General features: G+C 49.6%; 1 protein-coding gene across 8 annotated transcripts in view; it reads left to right on the top strand.

Annotated features, from left to right (window-relative positions):
• Window positions 1–23,235, top strand: part of PPP6R2 (protein phosphatase 6 regulatory subunit 2) — a 2,012,581-nt gene that overhangs the window by 1,282,289 nt on the left and 707,057 nt on the right. For all 8 annotated transcript variants that reach the window (XR_011281892.1, XM_069629515.1, XM_069629514.1 and 5 more), the window contains one exon: window positions 3,734–3,819. Coding sequence is in view for 7 of the 8 variants with exons in the window: in XM_069629515.1 (XP_069485616.1) it covers window positions 3,734–3,819 (86 nt within the window). In the remaining variant the exon portion in view is untranslated. The remainder of the gene's footprint in view (window positions 1–3,733; window positions 3,820–23,235) is intronic.

Raw genomic sequence — 23,235 nt, 5'->3', positions numbered from 1 at the left:
GCATCATGTGCATTGTGAGGGCAGTGTTCCATTTGTGGGTGGGTGTTTGCAGTGGCACAAGGCGTATGGGACAGTGACTTTATCGGCTGTGTGTCATGTGGCAGGTTGTGTACGGGCACACTGTTGACCTGTCACATCTTCCTTTGTGATGTTTGGGATCCACTGTCTATTTGGTTGATGGCAGGGGGGGGTGATGCATGTGCGGTCACAGCGGCACACTCACATTGCTCATTGGCCTGGAGAGACACACACCACTTCAACAGGGTCGGAGCATTGTCAGCTGTACTCACCTAATAGCCATGTGTTTTGTCCAGCATAGCGTTCCATGTACCGTGGCAACGTGGAATTCCGCAGTACCATTGAGTCATGGGTTGAGCCTGGGAAACGTGCGCAGCAGTGTGTTATCAGTAGCGTGGCATCACATACCATCTGTACATTCAACGAGTGATACTGTTTCCTAATGCGGAACACCATCTCAATTGCACGTGGTACTGTCAGCTCAATGGGGGTGCAGTCAACTGCACCTATGCAATTTGGCATGCCTGCTATGGCATGGAAGGCCAGCTTGGTGGCAATGACCTCGGGGAGGGTACGGGGTTGGGCTATGTGTTCCGACACATGGCGCAACAGGGCATCCAGTACCTGTACCAGGATTTTTGAAAAACAGGGTTGTGATATGCCGTGCAGCTCACCGACCGTGTGTTGATAGGTGCCAGTGCCAAGGAAATGCAGCACAGACACAACCTTCAGGAGGGGAGGGGAGTGGCGGTGTCTATGTGGCTGCTGATGTTGTCCTCCATCATGGCAGTGATGTACAGGATTGTTGGACGGTTCAACCGGTATAGTGTGTGGATCTGTCCTGGGGTAAGGTTCCAGGGTGAGGCCCTGATGCGTGGTATTGCAGGCTGCCTGCGGGTTTGTGCCGGCTGGACAATGGGGTTTGCCATAGGTGCAGGGATGGCTGGTTGGCGCCTGCGCCTCCTCCGCCTACTCTGCACCATTACTGCCATCATGTGCAGTGCTGCCTGTTGGTTGAGTAGGCCCAGTCCAAGTGCAACTAGAGCTGCTGCCTGCATGGTTTTGTGTTGGGTTGGGTGTGGCCCTTTTGTAGGCTCCCAGTGTGCTGCTGGGTCCAGCTGGGCTGATTTGGTGCACCCGTGCCCTGATTCAGTTCAGCAGGCACTGTTTAACGTCATGTTCGTGTTAGCGGCAGTACTGCCACTGTGATCACGGTTTTAACGCCATTTTTCTGGTGGCGTTTCCGTGTCTGCGCTAGTTGTGATGCTCGCAGTGTTTCGTATTGCCGGTAACGGAGGGGTTTCCGTGCAGGTGGACTTTACGGGACCCTTAACTCCACGGTGGCGGTTGGGGGAGGTGCTATTTCCGGGGCCGCGGGTCATGATTGAGCAGATGCGGAAACGGTGCCGGTATGGTTATACCGGCACCGTTAATTCCGGACCGTAGCACTTGTAATGAGGCCCGTTGTCTCTTTCAGGAAATATCTTGTATTGTTACATTCATTGGATTGATTTCTCCCTCAGATGCCTCATCAGATATCCCATCTAGCATCAGCAGCTTGGAAAACATTTTGACAGCGGAGATCCATCCTGACTCGATGCGCCCGTCATCTGCTCTGGACGTGATGTCAGTCGCCATACATATGCTGTGTAACTACGCCCTGTAGCTCAGTTCCTTTTTTCCATGCACTCAGCATGCTGCTTGATGAATGGCTCTTCTCATGATCACCTAGCTGGAGAGATGCATAATGCCAGCGGTTTAGACACCTCACCAGAGCTCGAGACACAGCTTGCCCACTCCCATGGCCATGTCAATGTCCATTACAGGTAAACTGTGGTAGATGCTTTGAGGAGTCTGAAATGAAACCTGGACACAAGTTTGACATGTTTTTGGTTCAAGACTTTAATTGAAAATAAAAGGGGTTAGGAAAAGGCCTCTGACCCTGCTCTAAGAGGAATTTCCCTACCTAAACAAAAACTAAGGAGCTGTCTGTGCCAGAATGTCAAAACAAAACTGTCCAGTGTCCAATATTTTATTCTGGCCCTCACACTATAAAACTGAACTCTAAGGTGAAAAGGGGGAATGTCTTTAACCTTGGAAGGTTTAGGAAAGTGTTCATAAAGGAAGTATAAATGGTTTAAGCAAAAGTTCTTCAAGTAAGAAAGTCTTGGCTCCAGAGGGTAGTTCCCTTCCCCAGTATTCTTCTTTACTCCTTAATGATTTTATACACAGTTATTTGGGCCTTTCCTGCCCAACTACCACACTTACACACAAAAACTGTCTGACTTTATAATTTTAGTTTCTTTTAGGACATCTGGTAGTTCTCTCTTTCGGGTGGTATGTTTTTTTCTTTCTTGCGTAGCACAATCCTTTTTAATTGCCTCGTATACTTTGCTGCCAGGACTTCTAGTATCCACACACTTGTGATTTCCTGGCATAATCTCCTGCCAGGACTTCTGTTCGTTCTGGGTCTTCACCCATTCCCAGCTTCTATTTGCACTGTGTACATTCACACGTTGGAAGAAGGGTTGTGATTTAAACTCCCCTTTTTCAATATGTCCATTCTTGATCAATTAACTGGTTCCCAAATGTTCGCACTCTGCATGCTCGCCGATACACCCTGGTGTTCACGCTGCCTCTGGGTCGACTCACCGGTTTTCCTGGCATTGGTGAATTCTCTTGCGATGTGCAGATGAAGGAATCCCTTCTGCCTCATTTTGTTGTCTGCCTTACCTTCTTTTGCCTGTCCTCTGCGGCTTCCACATGACATGTTATAGAGATGCAATGCCTTTATACTGCACTTCACAGAAGTTATTGTGTGCTGTGATAATTAAACAGACTTTTAATATGGAGAGCAGAATTTTCCTGTACTGATAGTCATGAGGACTGCTCATTGTGCCCAAAACAGATGAGCTTAGCAAGGTAAGTGCAGTATAAAGGCTTCAACTACCTCACTAGTTTAGGAAGGGTTCAAGACAGTAGCAAAAGGTAATGTGTCCCATTGATATCTATGAAGGGAAAGTAGCAAAAAAGAAAAATCTTTCCTAACACTTCAATTTGTAAATCAATGTAGTGGCCAGCACAAACATCTGCTACTGGGGTGATCTAGGTTTCTCACTGCTCCCCACTGATGGCCATTCATTGTTTTCACCCCTGTGGTCCACTGGACTTCGGTATCCTTGGTCTGCATGCGCACTCATATGCTTTATATAGTCTCCCTCAATGTTTTAAGCTCCATGCGTCTTCATTCCTTTTATTCTTCTTGGCCTCAGCAAGAGTTAATGCCAGGTTCATTTCATCAGCTGGAGGAGAGGTGCTTTGACATATATCAGGACCTAATGCACTCTTCAGCCATGTAGTCATGTTTCAAAGTCCAAATTATGGAGGTTCATCTGTTTGTGAACAGGTAAAGGCCTGATTCCCCCATCTTTTGAGGCATCAACTACTCCATCGTTTTCTTCAAAACCTCTACTCTACATGAGGGAGAAAGTCTAGCTTTCTCCCTCATGAGGCCCAATTTGATGCCTTACCAAGGACGCAAATCTGTAGATGGGTCTCTCACAGAGCCTCTGGCCCTCATGGAGTGTATATATACATCCAGTGAAAAGAGGCACACACCTATTTTGCACTTTTGTGTATTGTAGTTCTTGGTGCAGCACGTACAGAAGCATTCTTCATGTGAACTGACATTGTGTCTTTTTTTACCTTCCTGCAGAGCTACCAGAAGATTGTAGAGGAAGGTGGGAGAGCTTTGTGGAAGAAACTCTGACTGAAACAAACCGAAGGAACACTGTGGATCTGGTGAGAATTAAGTATTTTCCCTCTCTCAAAACTAGCAGACTGTATATTTACTGTTTTGTAAAGACCAAGCAAAGTGCAGACAACTAGAGTTGCTTATTTTATTAATGCTTCCGACTACTGTGGGACGTGCACATGAAAAGGTATGTCATAAAAGGAGACTAGTGCCAGGTGTCCCCTGATCAAATGTAATATTTGTATACCCTGTTTAATCTTCCTATTCACTACGTTTCTCTCACTTTAACTGAGCAAAGGCGGTATGCAGTGATAAAATCGCGGCAAAAATGTCACCTGTAAAAACATTTGCAGCAAAAATGCTGCCTGTAAAAAAAGAAAAAAACGCTGTGGTTGTACCCCATTACACCATTTAAGGGGAACAGGAGTTTCGGGGTGTCTCCCACTCCCCTTAAATGGTATAATGGGTACGGCGGTTGCGGGGGTGTCCCCCGCATCCTTTACATGGATTGCGGTGGCAAAACCACAGCCTTTTTTCCGCAATATTTTGTGTCCACGGCCATTTTTGCTGCGATTTTAACACATGGAACCGCAAAGGCCCACTGGCCTTGACCTCAGGTTGTGTATTTTCCTTTGAGGAGTCATGCTTTCCTCCAATTTTAAAGACCTCTATAAATTACAAAAGCAGCACACAGCACTTTCTGTGCAGTGTTGCTGGAGGCTCCTAGAGCCTCCCTGTGATTGTTTTTACTTTACTTGGCAAACTCTTAAAGTTACCAAGCCATGGGGATACTTTTTATTCTACCAGAGTTTTATTTTGTGAGATCGTCACACCCCACCGTATGTGGAGTGCTCGGGGGATCCAATGTATCCCTTTTCTTGTCTCTTCAGTTACCATGACCGGTGTATCTTTTTAGGATGGTGACAGTGTACTTTTTACACAACTTTTTGTAAACTTTCATCGCAGGCTGTCCTCGCAGCTGCGGCAGGGGGAGACAAGGGACGCAATTTGCCCAAAATGGTGGCTGTAAAGCCCTAAACAAGATGGCCTGTCATTTCCTATGTCTTCTTCTACCTTGCTTTGTGGGGGAGTGTCCTCTTGTTCTTTTGTCTTTGCGGGCTTCCCTTGGAAAGCCTGCAGGGATCCTTTCAGGGACTGGCAGGACAGGAAGTGGGGGAGGTCAACCGAAACACCCCTGTCCTTTGTCCTGCAGTGTGCATGCAAGAAACCAGTTCAGACTGGGAGGCTGGCTATACCCATTGGCCAGCCATCCCCAGGTTTGAAAGGTGCATTGCATACGATTGGTGAACTCAGTCAGGTTTCCTGCATGAATCCAGAGGTCCTGGATCTAAAACCTAGAGTTGACCACTGGAACAGAAGAATCCAAAGGACGACACCATCAACTTCCATTGACTGCCAGCACCTGCTGAGTAACCACTGCTGTCCTGACCTCAAATTCTAAGTGACGGGGAAGATCTAAAGACGACTTCTTCCTCTATTTGACTGGTGGGCCTAACCAGTCCCAAGTCGAACTGCATTTTGCGCCATACCTTGGAGAGCTGCGACCTCCATGGTCTGCACTTCGCCAATACCCGGGAACCTTAGCTGTGTCGCTTTGCGTAGTCTCCTTAAGCATGGTTTTGCCTGAAACTTTGTGGGCATCTTTCATAACCTGCAGTAACCTGATGTAGCTCCCAAAGGTCCCCTCACCCGAGACGAGGACTGATAAACCAAGAAGAGTCACCCACTGCGACAAGTGTCCTTCCACCAAGCCTGAAAAAGGCACCAACGAGCATAGTATGATCTATTTTATTTGCATCGCGCTCGTACACAAGAGTTTCAGAGCGTGACCAGGCAAAGGGAGGGGAACAAGGGAGAAACAAAAACAATGATCTTACTAGGCCCAGTGACATTGAGAACGTGCAAGTGCATGGAAAAGGCAAGAGGGGGAGGAGAGGGGGAGTGCATGGAAGGAGGGGAATGAACCGAGAAGATTCTTTGCTGGTCGTTCGTTGACACAAGTGCTGTCGTCAGATCCACTCAAGTCCCTTTCTTCTGTCGCCAAGACCGAGAAACCAGTGACAGTCTGCTGTCGCCTCACCTCTGCAACCGTTCTGCAGCAACTGTTTCTTCACCAAAAGGTACTGTCCTACCCCTGTTACAACTTACCTGCGGGTTATTTGCTTGATCCTGTGGGCTGCATATAGCTTTGCCTTGCACCCCTCCAGGTCTCCCATAGAGTTACGTTGGGGTGGATCGCCCATTGTACTCAAACTCTGCCTTAGGACTCTGGTCCTTAGGGCAAACCCACAAGGGAACATCCAGATTCCCTTTGTATTTATTTATTTGTATAGCACGCCAAACCCTCAGGTATCTGGGCGCATTATTCAGTTACATTTGTACAAGATATAGTTGAAGGTTACAGGTACTTACCTGACGACAAAAAAATAACATAATATTTACAGCATTGGCATTTTGCATGAGCAGGAAATTATGTACATGCAGGAAGGGAAGCGACAGGTGGAACCATTGTGGTTAGGTTTCATTAGAAGTAAGCAATTGTTTTGCGCTTATCCTGAATTGGGGAGAGCCAGTACAGTTCTTATGTCGGTAGGTATAGAGTTCCAAAGTTTGGAAGCTAATACAGGGAAGCTAGTACCTCCAGATTTCTGACATTTATACCTAGGGACTTTGAGGCAGTGGAATTGGGCTGATCTGGTGGGTCTGGATGACTGTTTATTTGTGAATCTACAGACCAGGTAGTTAGGTGCTGATGAGTGAGGGTGAGTGTTTTCAAAGAGATTCTGTTATTGATGGATATCCAGCCGGCGTTCCTCCTAGTTTGAGATGTGGTGGGATCTGGGTGAATTAAAGTCTGCTCTAGTGGCATTGTTTTGGAGGACCTGAAGTTTGTTTAGATTTCTTTTGCTAGTTCCAAGGTAAAGTGCGTTGCAATAATCCAGTTAGGAAAGGATCAAAGCTCTAGCGGAGCAACTTGTGAGGGAGAGAAATGGTCTGCAGGTGTTTATTAACTTACAAGTGTAGGTTGTGGCAGAGGCTACTGCGTTCACTTGTTTTATCAGCGTTGTGGAGAAGTCAATATAGACGCCTGCGGTCTTGACAACTTTGGAGACCGGGATGTTGATGCCGTCAATGCAGAAGGAATTGAAGTGTTGTCAAGTTTGTTTAGTTTGGCTTCTGAGCCGGTTAATACAAGTTCTGTCTTCTCATCGTTGAGGCAGAGGCCAAGAGTGGCCACCCATGCCTGAATGATGAGGTAGATATTATTTAGTAATTTAGTCTGTGTCATGGTTATCCGAAATCGGGATGAGGACTTGGGTGTTATCTGCATAATTAGTGTTGGTGACACCCAAGTGGTCCAGATCGTCAAATAATGGCTTAGTAAATGTTATATAGTGTTGGTGACACGCAAGAGCCTTGTGGCACTCCACATGTCACCGGCGCAGGGTCAGCATGTTAGGCAGAAACCTGTGCAGTTCCCTTAGGGACCACTGCAAAAAGTTTAAGACTACAGGTGTTAGCAGTTAACCCAATTGGTAGCAGTCTGCACCACCCAGATTTACCTGGTAGCTGTGGCTGAGCAGTCAGACTTCTCTCAAGAAGAGTTAAGCAGTATATAGAGTATACACATTAGGTACAAAAATACAGTAGCACAAGCAAACACTCACCAGAGCTTTGGTATAAAAGATATAATTATTTATTTAAAAACACACTTGTAAAAATACACTGGCACTAATATGTCGAGCAAGTTCCAACACAGTCACTAGAAATATATACACCTCCCTAATTAATTATTCGACAAGTCTTAGGAAAAGAACACCACTTATCAACACAGTGGTGAGCGCTTAACCAAGATGGCACTCCAATAATTATTTAAAAAGGGAGAGAAAAGGCAGAAATAGGAAAACACACAATACCAACACTTTTAAAGAACCACAGCAAGTCAAGAAAGGCAGGGTCTACCGTAGAGCAAAAAGTTAATAGGCCAGGCCCACTCTTGGAGAGAGCAAGGCGGAATGTGCCCAAGATCACACAGTTGAAGTACACTTTAAAAGTCTTTGCAGATAGTTCAAAAAGGAGTTAGATCAGTTCAGAAAAGTTAGTTAACAGGTCCGAGGTCACCCCAGGATAGAGAGTCAAGGATTTACAGGACACCTTGGACAGTCTGTGTCAAGGGAGACCAGGCGGGACACAGTACCTAAAATGGTGAGAAAGCTCCAGCGGGTGCAGTTGTTCCTGGCAGCGGGTGCAAGTCGGTGTTTCGTCCAGGAAGATCTCGAAGATCTCGATGCGGAGGAAAGCTGGAGGTTGTTGCACTGCCAGGGAAGAAACCAGTCGCGGAGTTTCCCGGTTAAAAGGTACTACCCTTTTATTCGCGGTAGTGGTGAAGCGTGGCTATCTGGCCGCTGGGGTGCTTGCCACGGGCGATTCGACCACGAGACGATCCAGGAAGGCGAAAAAGGGCGAACTGGCTAACCCCACCAGCTCAAAGGAAGAAGACTCTCCTGGAGGAAGATCTTGTCATGATCTCTGCTTCCAAAAGGTCAGGGTTTTCCCAACTCCCTTGGAAGCAGATCCATAACCCAGGTTCTGAGTGCCAACCAGTCCCAATTGGGACCTTTTGGACCCAGTCCTGGCGCCAGTGGCACCAGGCTCATAAATATGCCCAGTCCCAGCGCTGGAAGCGCCGGGCTCATAATGCTTGGGTGGACTTACCTTCAGCAGACCATGCTGCTTACTTGCCTGCCAGTTGAGCCTCTGATCCTCTTCTGTTTGGAACTACTTTTCCTGTTGGGTGGGGCTGGAGCCACTCCCTAGATTCAGAACACTGGAACTCTTCTGGAAGGCAGGAACTCTTTTCTTACCAGGAACTCTTTTCTTACTTAGGCGTGGCTGTGGAAGGAGACACCTAAGCACTACAGGAGGCTATTTAAACCACACCCGGTGGATGAATCTTGCTTTGCGTTATTCTGCAACCTCTGCAGCAGAACACTCATCGTGTCTTCTGCATCCGGTCCTGGGCCTAAGGAAAAAGGCTTACCATCCTGAATCCAGTCTTCAGCAACACCTATAAAGACAAGAAAGAACAGGTTAGCATTCCGGCATCTGAAAGGCAAAGGCTTACCATCCTGAATCCAGTCTTCAGCAACACCTATAAAGACAAGAAAGAACAGGTTAGCATTCCGGCATCTGAAAGGCAAAGGCTTACCTACTCTTCGGCGCTGCATCCCGCATCTGAAAGACAAAACAAGGTGCGTTTAAAGACATTGGGGAACTTTAATACTCACGTGCCATGACTCCTTTCCACATCTAATCCAGTGGGTATTCCGGCACCCTGCAGCCGCTCCGAACTCGTACCTGCAAAATAAAAAGACAGTTAGAGCGCATAGTGAAGCAGGCAACAAGCGCTTACTTACGTGCTTCCAGGCGCTTCTATTCATCACACGGGCTCCATCTTCAACTCACTTCAGCCCGTCATCCGCCATCGCCGGAACCCTGCAAAACAAGAGACATCATTACTAAAGACTTTAAAGACATTTGAATGACTCGAAACTTACCGTTCGTGCAGTAAACGACGGACAGCAGTCCTCTGAAGTCAAGAGGCCTGCGCTACCTATCCAGTGAAGAAACTGGTTACAGCACCCTGCCCCGAGGCAGATGGAGAGCTCGGCATTCACTTACCTAAGGTGAGAGCGTTAACCTTTGGGGGTCTACAGGAGAGGAGAAGAGGAAAGAGATAGGGACACCCCAATAACCCCAGTTCATTAACCCCATATTTTCTATCTGCAGACATCTTACTCTACACGTCAGGCATACAGTGCACAGAGGTCCAGCCCAAAGAGCCAACCGGGTGCTACACATCACCTTTGAAGATACGGTAGTCGCCCAGTCAAGACCGGCGCCTCTGCGAGAATCAGGTGAGCGTTACAGATCTTCTCTGTCGTTGGAAAGTGGTGAGTCGGTTCATCAGGGCTCCACCGGTGGTGTCGTCGTTGCAGGTCGGCTCAGCTTCTCCCTCTTCGGATTCTTTAGGTCCTGTGGCGACTTCTGAAGTTCCAGTCCCCAAAGCCCTGCTTTTATGCAGAAAACCCCCATTCATCAATCCTAGCTGTCACTCAAACATGCTAAGTGGTGGCTCACCACTGGGCCAATCATACAAGAGTGCGACTTGAGTTGCCGAGGCAACTCAGTCCAGGGTGCCTATTCCCCCTCTCGCACACATCCTGTAGACCCAGGCAGAGTGGCACCACTTTTGGAGTCTTCTGTGCAGAAGCCCGCCAAAAGTGGAACAAAGGGCTCGACTTGGGTTGGAGTTACAGAGGCGAACACAAACGCCATTTTAAAACCGAGTCCTGGCAAAAAGACCCAACCGGGGAATAAATATTTAATAAATAACCCAGCGGTATCTTTAACATTGCACCAAAAAAAGTGGTGCGTTCAAAATGAATGGGAAAATCCCGTAAGAAATATTCCGGTGGAATATTTCGCATGGTAACCACTGCCACCAGCCAGAAACTCGACAAGGGGGGACTGGACAGTACCCCCTTGAAACACAGACCCAGGGGCAATCGAATTACCCCTAACAGTACTTCCACAATGTTTGTACTGGTTCTGTTCACAATTTAAGACTAGTAAAGTCAACGGTGACTTTACATGCCCTGGGAGACAGTAGTCAGTCCCAGGGTATGGAGTCTATGTTTGGGGGCCACTATGACACCCCTGTGTTACTGCACTGAGGGTGCTGTGTAACACACTTACCAAAAACACATGAAGCCCTATGGAGGAAGACCCCATAGCCCATAAAACACATTACAAAGTCAGAGGACATTCTCAAATCATGCCCAAGAGTGGGAGAAAGAGAGTCTCACTCTTAGCAGGAGAGAGAAAAAAATAAACCCCAAAAATCCAGCAAAGCTGCTGGGGGACTCACTAGGTTTGTGAAATTAGCCTATACAGAGAATTCTCCCCAACAAAGCATAGTACAGAGGCGAGAACACTTGCATAGTTTTGTTTTCTAAGAAGGATTGAATCCACTCAGTAGCTCCTTCAGAAGAAGTGGGCTGAAGAGGAGAGGTGGTTGCAAAGGATTTCATGACTGACCAGATCAAATGCAGCTGATGGATCTAGGGGAATGAGGAGTGTTATATTGCCTTTGTCTATTTGCTCATCAATTTGTGTTTTTAGATCTATAAGCGCTGTTTCTGTGCCGTGTCTCGGCTTGACTCCAGATTGCTGCAGGCCTAGGAGGATGTTTGCTTACAAATCGGTCTGTATTTGGAGATAGGCTGCCCTATCGAGAATTTTCAATAGGAATGGCAGTGTGATGATGGGCCTATAGTTTGTAGGGACATCGGGGTCAAGGTTTTTTTTTTTTTTTTTTTTTTTTTAGGAGGGGGAGAACCCAGGCCTCTTTCAAGTTGGAAGGGACTGCTTTAGATTCAAAGGATGAGTTGATGAAGGCTGTGATAGCCGGAGCAAGATCTTTAGCTGCTTCTTTAGACCGCCGCAGGGCATATATCGCCTTGGCACCGGCAGGGTTATAGGCTTGTGATGATGTTTTCCACTTCAGTGATGGGTATTGCAGATTATTTGAAGAGACTGCAAGGAATCTCTGCTGGGCGTTGGGACTTCGGGAGTCTTACGTCTGTGGTAATGTTTGTTTTTTCATTTCGATTTTGGCTTGTAACTCCAAGATTTTATCAAGTAGGGCTGCTTGAATCTTGGTGCACCAGGCCTTGTCTTTATCACAGGACTCGGCGGGTGGGTTGGGCGATTCAAGTTCTAGGAGGATTTTGAAGAGTTCTTTAGAGTCCGATTTAGCATTGGAAATTCTATTATCATAGATTTTACTTTTCGTTTGTAGGATGGCTAGCTTTTATGCCTTAGCTGCCTTTAGGAAGGTGTCTGGTAAAGGTTGAAGGTTGATTTTTCCAGGCCGATTCGGCCTTCCTTTTAGTGTCACCAAGAGTTTTAAGGTTGGAAGTGAACCAGTTATTGAGATGAGCTTGAGGTTTGGCTTTCCGGAATTTCAAGGGGGCAATGGTATCTATGGCTTGGAGCAGCGTGCAGTTGTAGAGGTCCGCAAAGATACATGGGTCTGTATTAGTGTTAGAGAAGTTTATGAGGGGTTGTAATAATGGTAGTAGGTTTTCAGTCATGATGCTTTTGTTGTTTCTTGTTAAGGCCGGAGGAGCCAGGAAGCTGGTTGAGGGGGGGGGGGGGCTTGAGCAAGACTGCATGGTGAAAGTGATCGCATGGTCAGCCCAACCACCTGGGATGGTGGTTTCACAGTTGAGGTCAGCTATCCAATCGAGAATTCTGCCTTTGTCATGGGTAGGTTTGTTAATACAGTGGAAAAAGCCTAGTTCCGTTATTACGTTAGCTAGCGACATGGCTGGGCTGTCTTTAGGGTCGAGGAAGCCACGGTTCAGATCGGCAAGGAGTAAGATTTGCGAGCTAGGTTTGGTGTCTGTGGTAAGGAGTTGTTGTATATCTTCCTTGAATGTACAGATAGGACCGGGTGGTCTGTAGATAAGATGGATCTTAAGGGTGCGTGAGGCTGATAGGGGAAGTTTCACAGAGAGGAGTTCAGCAGAGAACTTATTCCAAACTGGATTATTGCAACACACTTTACCTTGTCTTTCTAAAACTAACTTTACCTACCTGCAATACTGCAAGACGCTCCTGCTGTACTCTGCCACACTGAACCTTTTACCCTGCTTTGCTGTATTTCCTGCTCTGCACCTGGCATCTGGTGGCCCAGGACCCAGCTAAACGCTGAGAATATTGTGTAAGATGGAGTTGGACTAGATAGGCTGGACAAAAGTTATAAGGGTTTGGAACAGTTTGCACCGGTGTTTCAGATAGTTTTACTGAGTGATTTCTTACTACCAATGCTATGCTAAAGTTACTACAACTCTGGTTTATTATCTAAAGAATACTCCAAAGTAGTCTTATATTTCTCCAGCATGGGGTCTGGCATGGATTCACATGCTCATGAATATTCCCCGTCGTCAGGCTGGGAATCCTCGGTAAAGAAAAAACCAGTATCAGTTTCGTTTCTGATCTGTCTTTCGTAGTAGTAACCAATCACTGATCTCTGCGTCATACTGACCACAGCCAATGACTGCCCTCTACCTAAGCCCCGCTTCTGGCAGCCATCTTCAGATTTTTACAGCACGTTCAAGTGTTGGGATCCTCGTGCTATTGCTCTTGAGCGTTAGTGCTATTTTTTTCACGTTTTTTTTCTCAAAAACTTCGATTTTTCAGTCAAAAGAGCCTCAAGCTCCACCGTTTCTTCATCCGATCAACGGGGACCCGTTTCGGATTCGTCTACGCCCCTCAAGGGTGAAGATTTCGTCGAGCCACGCTTTTGGAGGACTCCAGAGGTTTCTCAGGCCCATCTCGGACATGGCCCAGGAGAAGGGAAGCTCGACGCCCGGAAAGCTGTTCAGGGTCTGCCCTGGATGCCAGCTTCAGAATGTCTTTAAGGTGGACAAACACTCCTTTTGTCTGTACTGCCTACATGAGGACAAGACGCACGTGGAGAAGGACTGTGCGTTTTGCGGCAATATGTCGAAGCGGACCATGAAGGACCGCCATCAACGTCTCGCCAACTGGCTGGAAGGGAAGAGCCCGTCAGGCGAGAAGAAGAAGAAGAAATCCGAGTGGTCTTCTAAGACCTTTGAGGACACCCTGGCGACGGGGGTCCAACACAAGGCCAAGCACCGCGAGTCCGCTGGCACCGGGAGCGCCGAACGGTCGGGCTCTACGGGCACCAGGCAGGGCGCATCCTCCCCGGCACCATCAACCACGAGCCAACGCTCTGGTTCGGGTAAGAGGAAGGCCGAGCACCCGGCAAAGCTCCTGGAGAGGCCCCGGTCGAGCTCGAAGGCCCCATCGGAGGGAGAGCGAGGCAGTGACCCTCCCCCCAAGGAGAAGGCCGTGAGTGCACCTAAGGTGGTGAAAGCCTTAATCCATCCGGCCAAGGCCTCTATCGAGACAGTCGCGGCGACCCTGGCTCAGCCTGTGGAGGCTACACCAGTGGTGGCGACCTCGGGGCTCAGTCTCCCTGCCACCGCGGAGGGAGTCCTCTTTTATGCCCATCGACAGGACCCCCGTGAAACCCCCGACGGAGAAGAAAAAGGGGGGGCAGGAGGTCGTCGTGGATTCGGATTCAACCTCTGAGGAAGAGCTGATCGAAGTCTTAAGCCACGGCGTTGGCGTGGAAGAAGACCAGCCCGTCGGGAGGGACCCCGACGTGGGAGACGACGATAACGTTGAGGGTGCCGACGGGGCCCCTGACCGCCTGTCGGAATCCCCTCAACCAGTGCCGCAAGACAACTCGGCGGCCATTTTGTTGGCTATACAGTCCTTATGCTCGGAGATAAGGACGAGACTGCCGTTACCACCAGTGGAGGAACCGCTCCCGACGGGGGACCCGGAGCCAGGCCCTTCTGGGAGCCCTCCCCCTAAGAGAAGAAGGATTCATCCTCCACCTCCTTTTCAGCCATCGCGCCCTGTTCAGCCCTCATCCCCGTCCACGACTCGTGGGGATGATACGGGGACTGACACGGCGGCGACGGGTACGGACGACGAGGTTTACGACGAGGATCTGCCGTCGTCACCTCCCACCCGGGCTTCCCCGCCCGACGAGATTGGATCGTTTCACTCCATGATCGCCAGGGCATCCGAGCTTTTCCAGCTCTGCCCGGAAGAGAAGAAGGAGGAAGGTTTCCTTTACCAACGGCGCGAGGCCAATAGGAAGACGGTCCTCTCCGTACCTCTACTGGACGATATTTGGGATGAGGGCCTCGCCCTCCTCAAGAACCCATCCACGACGCCGGCTAGAAGGGATCGGTACGAGAAGAAGTACTGGGTCCCGGACGCGGCCCCCTTGTGCCTTCGGGCACAGCCGACCCCGGACTCGGTCGTCTCCGCGGCGGCCAGGAAGAAAGCGGGGTGGGGGGGCGCCGCCTCTACATCGACCTCCCCGCCGGACGGCGAGGGAAAGAAATTGGATACGATGGGACGCAGGGTCATCTCGTCTGCAGCGACGACGATTAAGGCGGCCAACGCCTTGGCTATCGTAGCCCGCTACGACAGGGAGTTGTGGTACAAACTGGCCCCCCTGCTGGACTTCCTACCGGACAACAAGAGGGCGGATGCCCTAGAGATCTTGCAGGAAGGAGAGGTGGCATCGGACCACGCCATTACGATTGCGACGGACATCGCTGACACTGGATTTCACCAGTTGGGCAACGGCGTGTGCCTTAGGCGGCGTGGATGGCTCAAGGCTACTGACTTCCGTCAGGACGTGCAGACCAGAGTCTTGGACATGCCGTTCGACGGAAACAACCTGTTTGGGAAAACAGTGGACGATTCCCTTCAAGCCATCAAGGCAGACACGGAGACGGCCCGGGCTCTTGGGGTTCTCCAGCAACGGCGGCCGCCCTTTCGGAGCGGCGGAGGCAAACAGGGTGCCTCCAAAGGTTCCGGCGGCGGATTTTCCACCTACTGTCAAGCGGCCCGTTCGTCGTCGCAGGAAGCTTACAGGGGATGAGGCAAGTCAGGCGGACCGCGCCGTCGTCACCAAGGAGGTCAAGGCGGCAAAGCCTCGTCGAAGCAGGACTGAACCGGCCGTGGGGTCGGGCCGCCACCGAAGCACCCCGGTGGGAGGCCGGCTGGCGAGCTTCATCAGCGTGTGGGAGTCCATCTCCACCGACCGTTGGGTGCTGGACGCCCTAGCCCAGGGTCACGCGCTCGAGTTTCTAAAGAGGTGCCCGCGCGTCCCTCCTGTGGCCAGGAAAGAACATCACGTCCCTCAACTTCTCTTGGAGGTAAAGGCGATGCCCAGGAAGGGCGCCATCGAGCTCGTCCCAAAGAGGCTTCGGGGCTCCGGAGTTTACTCAAGATACTTCCTCGTGAAGAAGAAGACGGGAGGATGGCGTCCCATCCTGGACCTACGACGACTGAACAAATTCATCAAGGCACAGAAGTTCCGGATGGTCACCCTCCAACACGTCCTGGGTCAGCTGGAGGAAGGAGACTTCCTGTCGTCGTTGGATTTGGAGGATGCCTACTTCCATATTCCCATCCTAAAGGGACACCAAAAGTTTCTCAGGTTCGTGGTCCAAGGGCGTCACTATCAGTTCAGAGCCCTTCCCTTCGGACTGAGGTCGGCACCCAGGGTGTTCACCAAGTGCCTCGCTCCGGTGGCGGCGCAGCTGCGCCGTGAGGGGATCCACGTCTACCCCTACCTGGACGACTGGCTCATCCGAGCGAAGATGAAGGAGCTCGCCGTGGAGCACACGGCAAGGACCGTCCAACTTCTCACGGACCTGGGATTCTCCATAAACTACGCCAAGTCCCACCTGGTGCCCGCGCAAGACGCACTGTTTCTGGGAGCGAAGCTCGACACAGTGTCGCTTCTGGCCTATCCGTCGGAGGAACGGACGAGGGCCATTTTGGGCAAGGTGCAGCGGATGCTGGTTGCGGACGCTGCCAGAGTGAGGTCCATCAAGTCCCTCCTCGGAATGATGTCTTCTTGCATTTACCTCATCCCCCTGTGCAGGCTCCGGATGCGCCCGTTGCAGGAGTTCCTGGACGCGCGCTGGTTCCAGACGACGGGCAGCTTCGAGGAGAGGATCACACTCGACGAGAGTTTCAGACGAGCGATCCGGTGGTGGGGCACCCGCGCGCATCTGACGGCGGGCATGGACTTCAGACCCCCGGCCACCAGGAGACAGTGACCACGGATGCCTCCCTGGAAGGGTGGGGAGCGCACACCGAAAATCTGCACGTGAGAGAGGCCTTTGGCTCCCGACGGAGAAGTCCCTCCAGATCAACGTCCTGGAGCTCCGTGCAGTGTTTTGGGCCCTCAGGTCCCTCAAGGGCAAGGTGGTGAGGATCTTCACCGACAACACCACCACCACGTTCTACATCAGGAAACGGGGCGCAACCGGGTCCCCAGCCCTGTCCAGGGAGGCTCAGGATCTGTGGCATTGGGCCGTCGCCCAAGGGATGTTTCTGGTGCCGTTTCATCTGGCAGGGATAAAAAACACCATTGCCGACTCACTCAGCAGGGAGCTGAGCTTGTGCCACGAGTGGGAACTACGACAGGATCTAGTGGACCGCCTCTTCCGACGGTGGGGCACACCCCAGATCGATCTGTTCGCGACGGCGACGAACTCCAAGTGCCGGAGGTTCGCCAGCAGGTTTCCCCAGCCGAGGAGCATGGGCGATGCTTTCTCGTTCCCCTGGGAGGGCCTGTTTCTATACGCGTTCCCTCCATTGCCCTTGCTGACCCGGCTCATCAACCAGCTCAAGAGGTCACGGTGCAGGATGATCCTCGTCGCACCTGCGTGGCCGAGGCAGATATGGTTCCCGGACCTTCTGGACTTGTCAGCGTCCCCGTCAATCAAGCTGCCAGTGGACGCGGATCTTCTGTCCAGGGAAGGAGGCGCCATCCTCCATCACGACCCGAAGTCGCTGAACTTGCAGGCCTGGCTCCTGCAGCGTTAGAGTTTGGAGGATACGACATACCGGCCGAACGCAGAGAGGTTCTTGCAAAGGCCAGGGCGTCCTCAACTCTTAAATGCTACGGACACAAATAGAAGAGGTTCTCTGTCTGGTGCCACGCACAGAAGATTAACCCTCTACGGATTACGGCTCCCCAAGTACTGCCGTACCTACTGACGCTGGCCAAGGCTGGACTGGCGCACGCGTCCATCAAGATTCATCTTGCTGCGATCTCCCGATACACCAGAGCCACGGGGCGGACGTCTTTGTGGTCTCATCGTCTGGTGAAAGAGTTCATGAAGGGACTGTTCAGATCGTTCCCGCCGGTGAAGGCTCCGGCCCCGGCGTGGGAGCTCAACGTGGTGCTGACCAAGCTCATGGGACCTCCGTTCGAGCCTCTGCACTCGGCTCCGTTGAAGTTCTTGTCGTGGAAAACAGCGTTTCTTGTGGCCATCACCTCCGCACGACGGGTGGGAGAGATCCAGGCCCTTTCCTGCAAGGCCCCGTACTTGACTTTTCACGACACGAGGGTAGTGCTCAGGACGCACCCGTCCTTCATGCCCAAGGTGCCGTCGGACTTCCACCTCAACGAACCCTTGGTGTTGCCTCTTTTCTTCCCGTCACCTTAGTCGCCGGCAGAAAGGACTTTGCACTCGCTGGATGTGGCTAGAGCGCTGAAGTTCTACGTGGACCGCACAAAGTGTTTTCGGAAGACCCCACAACTCTTTTTGAACTTTGGACCTGTCAATCAGGGGAAGGCTCTCTCGAAGGCTTCCATTTCCAGATGGCTCTCCGGCTGTATCATGTACTGTCATCGGTTGGCAAACCGACCGCTGCCTGGCCGTCCGAGAGCCCATTCCACCAGAGCGACCGCAGCTACCACGGCGTTCCTATCTGGTGTGCCCTTGCTGGACATCTGCAGGGCTGCTACGTGGAGGTCGACGCACACCTTCACGAAATTCTACTGCGTCGATCGGGATTCCAGGGAGGAGTCCAGGGTCGGCCAAGCAGTGCTGCGCAACCTGTTCGCCTAAGGTGAGCCTGGTGAGGAGGTAAGATTTGCTTAATGTTGAGTTTGATGTAATGCTTAATGTTGAGCCTTTGCCACCTCCTGTGGTTGTGCATGTGTGTACTGCTATGTATTCTTTATTCATGAGCATGTGAATCCATGCCAGACCCCATGCTGGAGAAGGAACAAGTTTCTTACCTGCAACTGTTGTTCCCCAGCATGGGTCTGGCATGGATTCACATGCGAACCCTCCCGCCTACCCCTCTGCGGCTCTTCACTTGGTCATACTGCCACTTCACGTGCTACCAAATCTGAAGATGGCTGCCAGAGGCGGGGCTTAGGTAGAGGGCAGTCATTGGCTGTGGTCAGTATGAGGCAGAGATCAGTGATTGGTTACTACTACGGAAGACAGATCAGAAACAAAACTGATACTGGTTTTTTCTTTACCGAGGATTCCCAACCTGACGACGGGGAATATTCATGAGCATGTGAATCCATGCCAGACCCATGCTGGAGAACAACAGTTACAGGTAAGTAACTTGTTCCTATCTTACTATTTTAAAGTACTTACTGGACTTGTGAATTATCACCTCTGCCTTAGTGTATATAATAAATGCTGATTTTATTTTTATATAACTCCGAAGTGTATTGGTGTTTTCTTGAACTAAGTGTATGCTCTTGAACTCTTTGTACCTCACTACAGCCCTCCTTCCTCCTTCGAATAAGCCTGGCTGCTTGCCAGTCTACTAAATCGTTGTGCGGTTCAGGCCTAAAGTAAGAAGTGTAAGCCCTGTTCACCTAAGGTGGGATTTTCCAAGTTCTGTCACAGACAGCAACTTGTGTAAAACTCCCTAACAAAGGTGAAGAGCAAGTCTCCTTCAGATTTTCTGTACCTCTAGAATCACAAATCCCAAAAATCCTGGAACCAAAAGGAACTTAGTCTGATTACTTGTTTTAGTTTACTACACGGGTGATGGGAATTGAATAACAATCTGCATAACTGCTGAGCAAAAGTGGTACTTGTGATTTAATCTTAGTAAACACCCCAGGAAAGGTATGCATGTCTCGGTCATGAGATGTGCTCAAGGACGGAGTATGCTTAAAGACAAGGCAATAAGGAAGTCACCAGACAACCAAAGTAAGGAAAAGCGGTCGGATGAAGTAGTACAACATGCGTCCTAGGCGACGACGCACAGGAAAACAGAGCATGTGACGCAAGGTGCGGGTAAGCTAATTTAATAGTATTTTTGTAGAAGAGGTGAAAAAGCAGAGGGAATAGAATAGGTTTCCCGGGGTGCTTGCTTGAACTGAAAAAAATATATCCTAAAATCACTCCACTATATGTTCTGAGCATATTGTGACTGGCACTCCTAGGAAGAGAACAAAATCCATACTGCAGAGAGATGTGATTCAGCATTCCAGGGAAATGTGTAGAGAATAGGGTGGCAGAGCTTACCTGGCACATGCCAGGACTGTATGGGCCACCTAATGTGTTAAGTTACTTGAACTTCTACCGGACACATTCACCCAAGGGCATTTTGGCAGTAGGATTTACAGGTTCCATGTGTTAATATCCTCGCAAAAATATAGCGATATAAAAGTATCACCATATTTTTGCGGCGATATTGAGCCATGGACCCTGCGGGGGACACCCCTGCAACCCCCACATTATTTTTAAATGTGCGGGGGACACCCCCACAAATTATCCCCCCCAAAAATATTGCCTATGGTGAGACAAACGACAATATGTACGGCAATATTTTCCGTGGGGATAATATGTAGGGATACTGATTTTCAGCAGTAGACTAAGCCATACAGGCTAAAATAACAATGTTTTCAGCAAGCACCAGAACTGTAGATGTCTCTCAGTACGCTTAAGGGCCGCTGGAAGATTATACTACAGTTTACCAGCGGCAACCGAGAATGCCTGGCCTCCCATCCTGCACAAATGCATTTTGGGAATAACACCAAGACATTTTCCAGAGCGTAGGGTATGCCCGGTGGACCAAATACAAGGATTTAAATTGAATCCTTTTGGCCACAAGGAGCCATTGAAGAGATTGTATTATGGGAGCCATACAGGGTAGATGTGGCTACCCATGCAGCTAAACTCTGCAAGAGCTGCAACTGATGAATGAAACAGATAGGCTGTGCCCGGAACAGGACATTGCAATAGTTCAAACGGCTTGTGACCAGCGATGCAACTACCATGGGGCGCAGATGGATAGGCAGAAATAGTAACACCTTACGAAGCACTTCAAGCAGAAAAGTACCTGTTTTGCAGACTGCACTAACCTGGGGAGTTATAGAAAGTGAAGTGGAGAAATAGGCTCCCAGATTCCTGACCACCGTCACTGGAATGGGAGAATTAACCAGTGCAGATGGCCATAAGGAGAAAGTTGAGTCAGAGGAAGAACCTCCGTCTTATTCCCCCATTGAGGTACAGCCAATTGTTGTCCATTCACCCCTTAACGGCCGCGAAACAATCGCACAACTGAGATGACACCTCAGTCTGGTCGAGCTCTAAACGAACCAGAATCTGGGTGTCGTCAGCGTAAGAGTAACACCTGAAGTTATGGGAGCTGATGAGCCCAAACAAAGACTGAACATTGGGGACAGGGCAGAGCCTTGGACACCATAAGAAAGCATGTGAGGAGAAGACGGAAAAGGAGAAAGAGACAGTGATTGACTTCTATCGGTCAAGGATGTAAACCAGGCTAGGATGGGACTGGAGAGGCCTGCCGCGGCCAGGCAGGAGAGCAGGCAGGAGTGGTCTATGTCAAAAGCTGCCGACGGATCTAATAATTTCAGGGCACCTATTCCACCACGGTCAACCTGCGTGGCCAGATCGTCAACTACGGACAACCAGGACACTTTCAGTTCCCTGTCCCAGACGGAAACCTGACTGAAAGGGGTCAAGAGAAAAACGTTTCTAGAAAGCTATAAAGAAGAGGAGCGGTCAAGACTTCAGTAATTTCATGAAAAAAGGAAGAAGAGAGAGGTCGAAAGTTAGCCAGAACAGAGACATCTAGTGAGGGTTTTTTTTTTAAGAAGGGGGAACAGTAGCTTGCTTGAGCTCCCCAGGGATGCAGCCGACTGACTGGAATAATGAATTGCTTTAGTCAGGGAAGCACACCAGCTATGAGGTATTTAAGAACATAGAGGGACAGGGTCCTACGGAGCAGCGGACTGAAGTTTGCAAACTGCCCTAGACACTGCCTCAGTAGAGAACTCTGGGAAAAGAGACCAAGAGTGGAGAGCCACCGGCACACTTTCGGCCAGGGCAAGGATAGTAGCAGACTCCCCACTGAGCAGAATGTGTTTGCGAATATCCACAAGTTTTGAAGAAAAAGTCAGACAGCGAATCACACAAAATTTGAGTCAGAGTCGCAGTGTGTAAAATGCACAGTGGAAGAAAATGACTTCACTACTGCAAATCGCTCCCTGGACTGATGCAGCGCTGTCTCTACTTTCTGAGTAAAATTGTTTTGCTTAGCACAGCGAATAGCACTGTGAAAGCTTCCCGAGAGTCCCCTGAAAGCTAGTTTTTCAGTTGAACCATAGGACAGGCGCCACCTACCCTCAGCCTGCCTACATTCTAGACAAGCTCCCTTAAAAGCCTCTAAAAACCACGGTTGAGATGGGCATTTGTGTGGGCGTAAAGCTTCGGAGGAGTGACCTGGTCCGCCACCGCACGCTGTGTCTGGGATAAACGGAGGCCTTCATACATTTCTCATTAATTAGTGTCAACATTTGGCTAGAATCTAACCCTCGCCAGATAGGTTTTCGAATATCCACTTGGCAGGGATGACTTGAAGTAACTACACTTTTTACTGAAAATGGAATTAAACAGTGATCTGACCACAGAACTTGCCTGACAGGTGAAGCAAAATCCATAGTTGGCTTACCAAATAAGGTCTAAAATACCACACAAGTGCGTAGGTTTATGTACCAGTTGATAGAAATCAAGATCCAATAGTGAATCAAAAAAGTGGCCCATCAGCGACACCTGGGGATATTGTACTTAATATTAATGTCACCAAGTACCCCAATATTGCAGTACTTAATTTACAGGGACGCTGCCACCTCAAAACAGTGAATAAAATCAGAATGTGAACCAGGGGGGTGGTACACAATTCAAAAATGAATAAATTGCAAAGCAGAGATGGTTAATTGCATTAGCAGTACTTCCATTGCCAACCCATGAGACAGGGAAATCATAGAAAACTTGAGGATTTGAAAATAGCTACCCTGCCACCTCGGTGGGCGGCTGCTCTGTCAAGATAAATGACACTGTAGTCTCTCGAAGATCCTGTACCAGCGTAGGTGCAAAGGTTTCTGAGAGCGTAGTCTCAGTAAAGCGTAATGGGTCTGGAGAATGTTCCGATAGAAAATTATACACAAAAAGCGCATGTGCGACCAAAGAGTGAGTATTTAACAGTTGGGCATTGAGGTTGGCATCATGAGGCCGATTAATAACTGTGTTAGCTGGACAGGCAGTATTGAAATTTACAGGGAATACTGTATCAGGAGGAGCAAGCCTAAGGATAGTTTCACGGGTAACTCAAAATGAGAGTGGCAGGCAAAGTCCGTCAGGCATGATCTCAACGTGCACGGGCCCAGACGGCCTTAACTTTGGCGCAAACATTCCGCACGACAGGGGCTCTCCCACTGCGCATGACCACTGGGCTGTCTGTCCACATACCTGTTATAAGTCAGCTTTGTATTACCTTAACAGTGACAGCAGAATGACCCCAACAATGTATGCTGGTAAGAAAATAAAGAAAAGACTACAGGTCACTGAGCACGGACCTCGTGTAATCAGAGACTAGGCAACCTCAGCCAGTTGGCTGGCATACAAGGAAAGAAACCAATATCTGTTAGAGGATAATTAAAATAATAAACGAAAATA

The sequence above is a fragment of the Ambystoma mexicanum genome, chromosome 12, assembly GCF_040938575.1.
Source record: "Ambystoma mexicanum isolate Mex_15411 chromosome 12, UKY_AmexF1_1, whole genome shotgun sequence".
Lineage (NCBI taxonomy): Eukaryota > Metazoa > Chordata > Amphibia > Caudata > Ambystomatidae > Ambystoma > Ambystoma mexicanum.
This window is presented reverse-complemented; position numbering and strand designations above follow the sequence as displayed.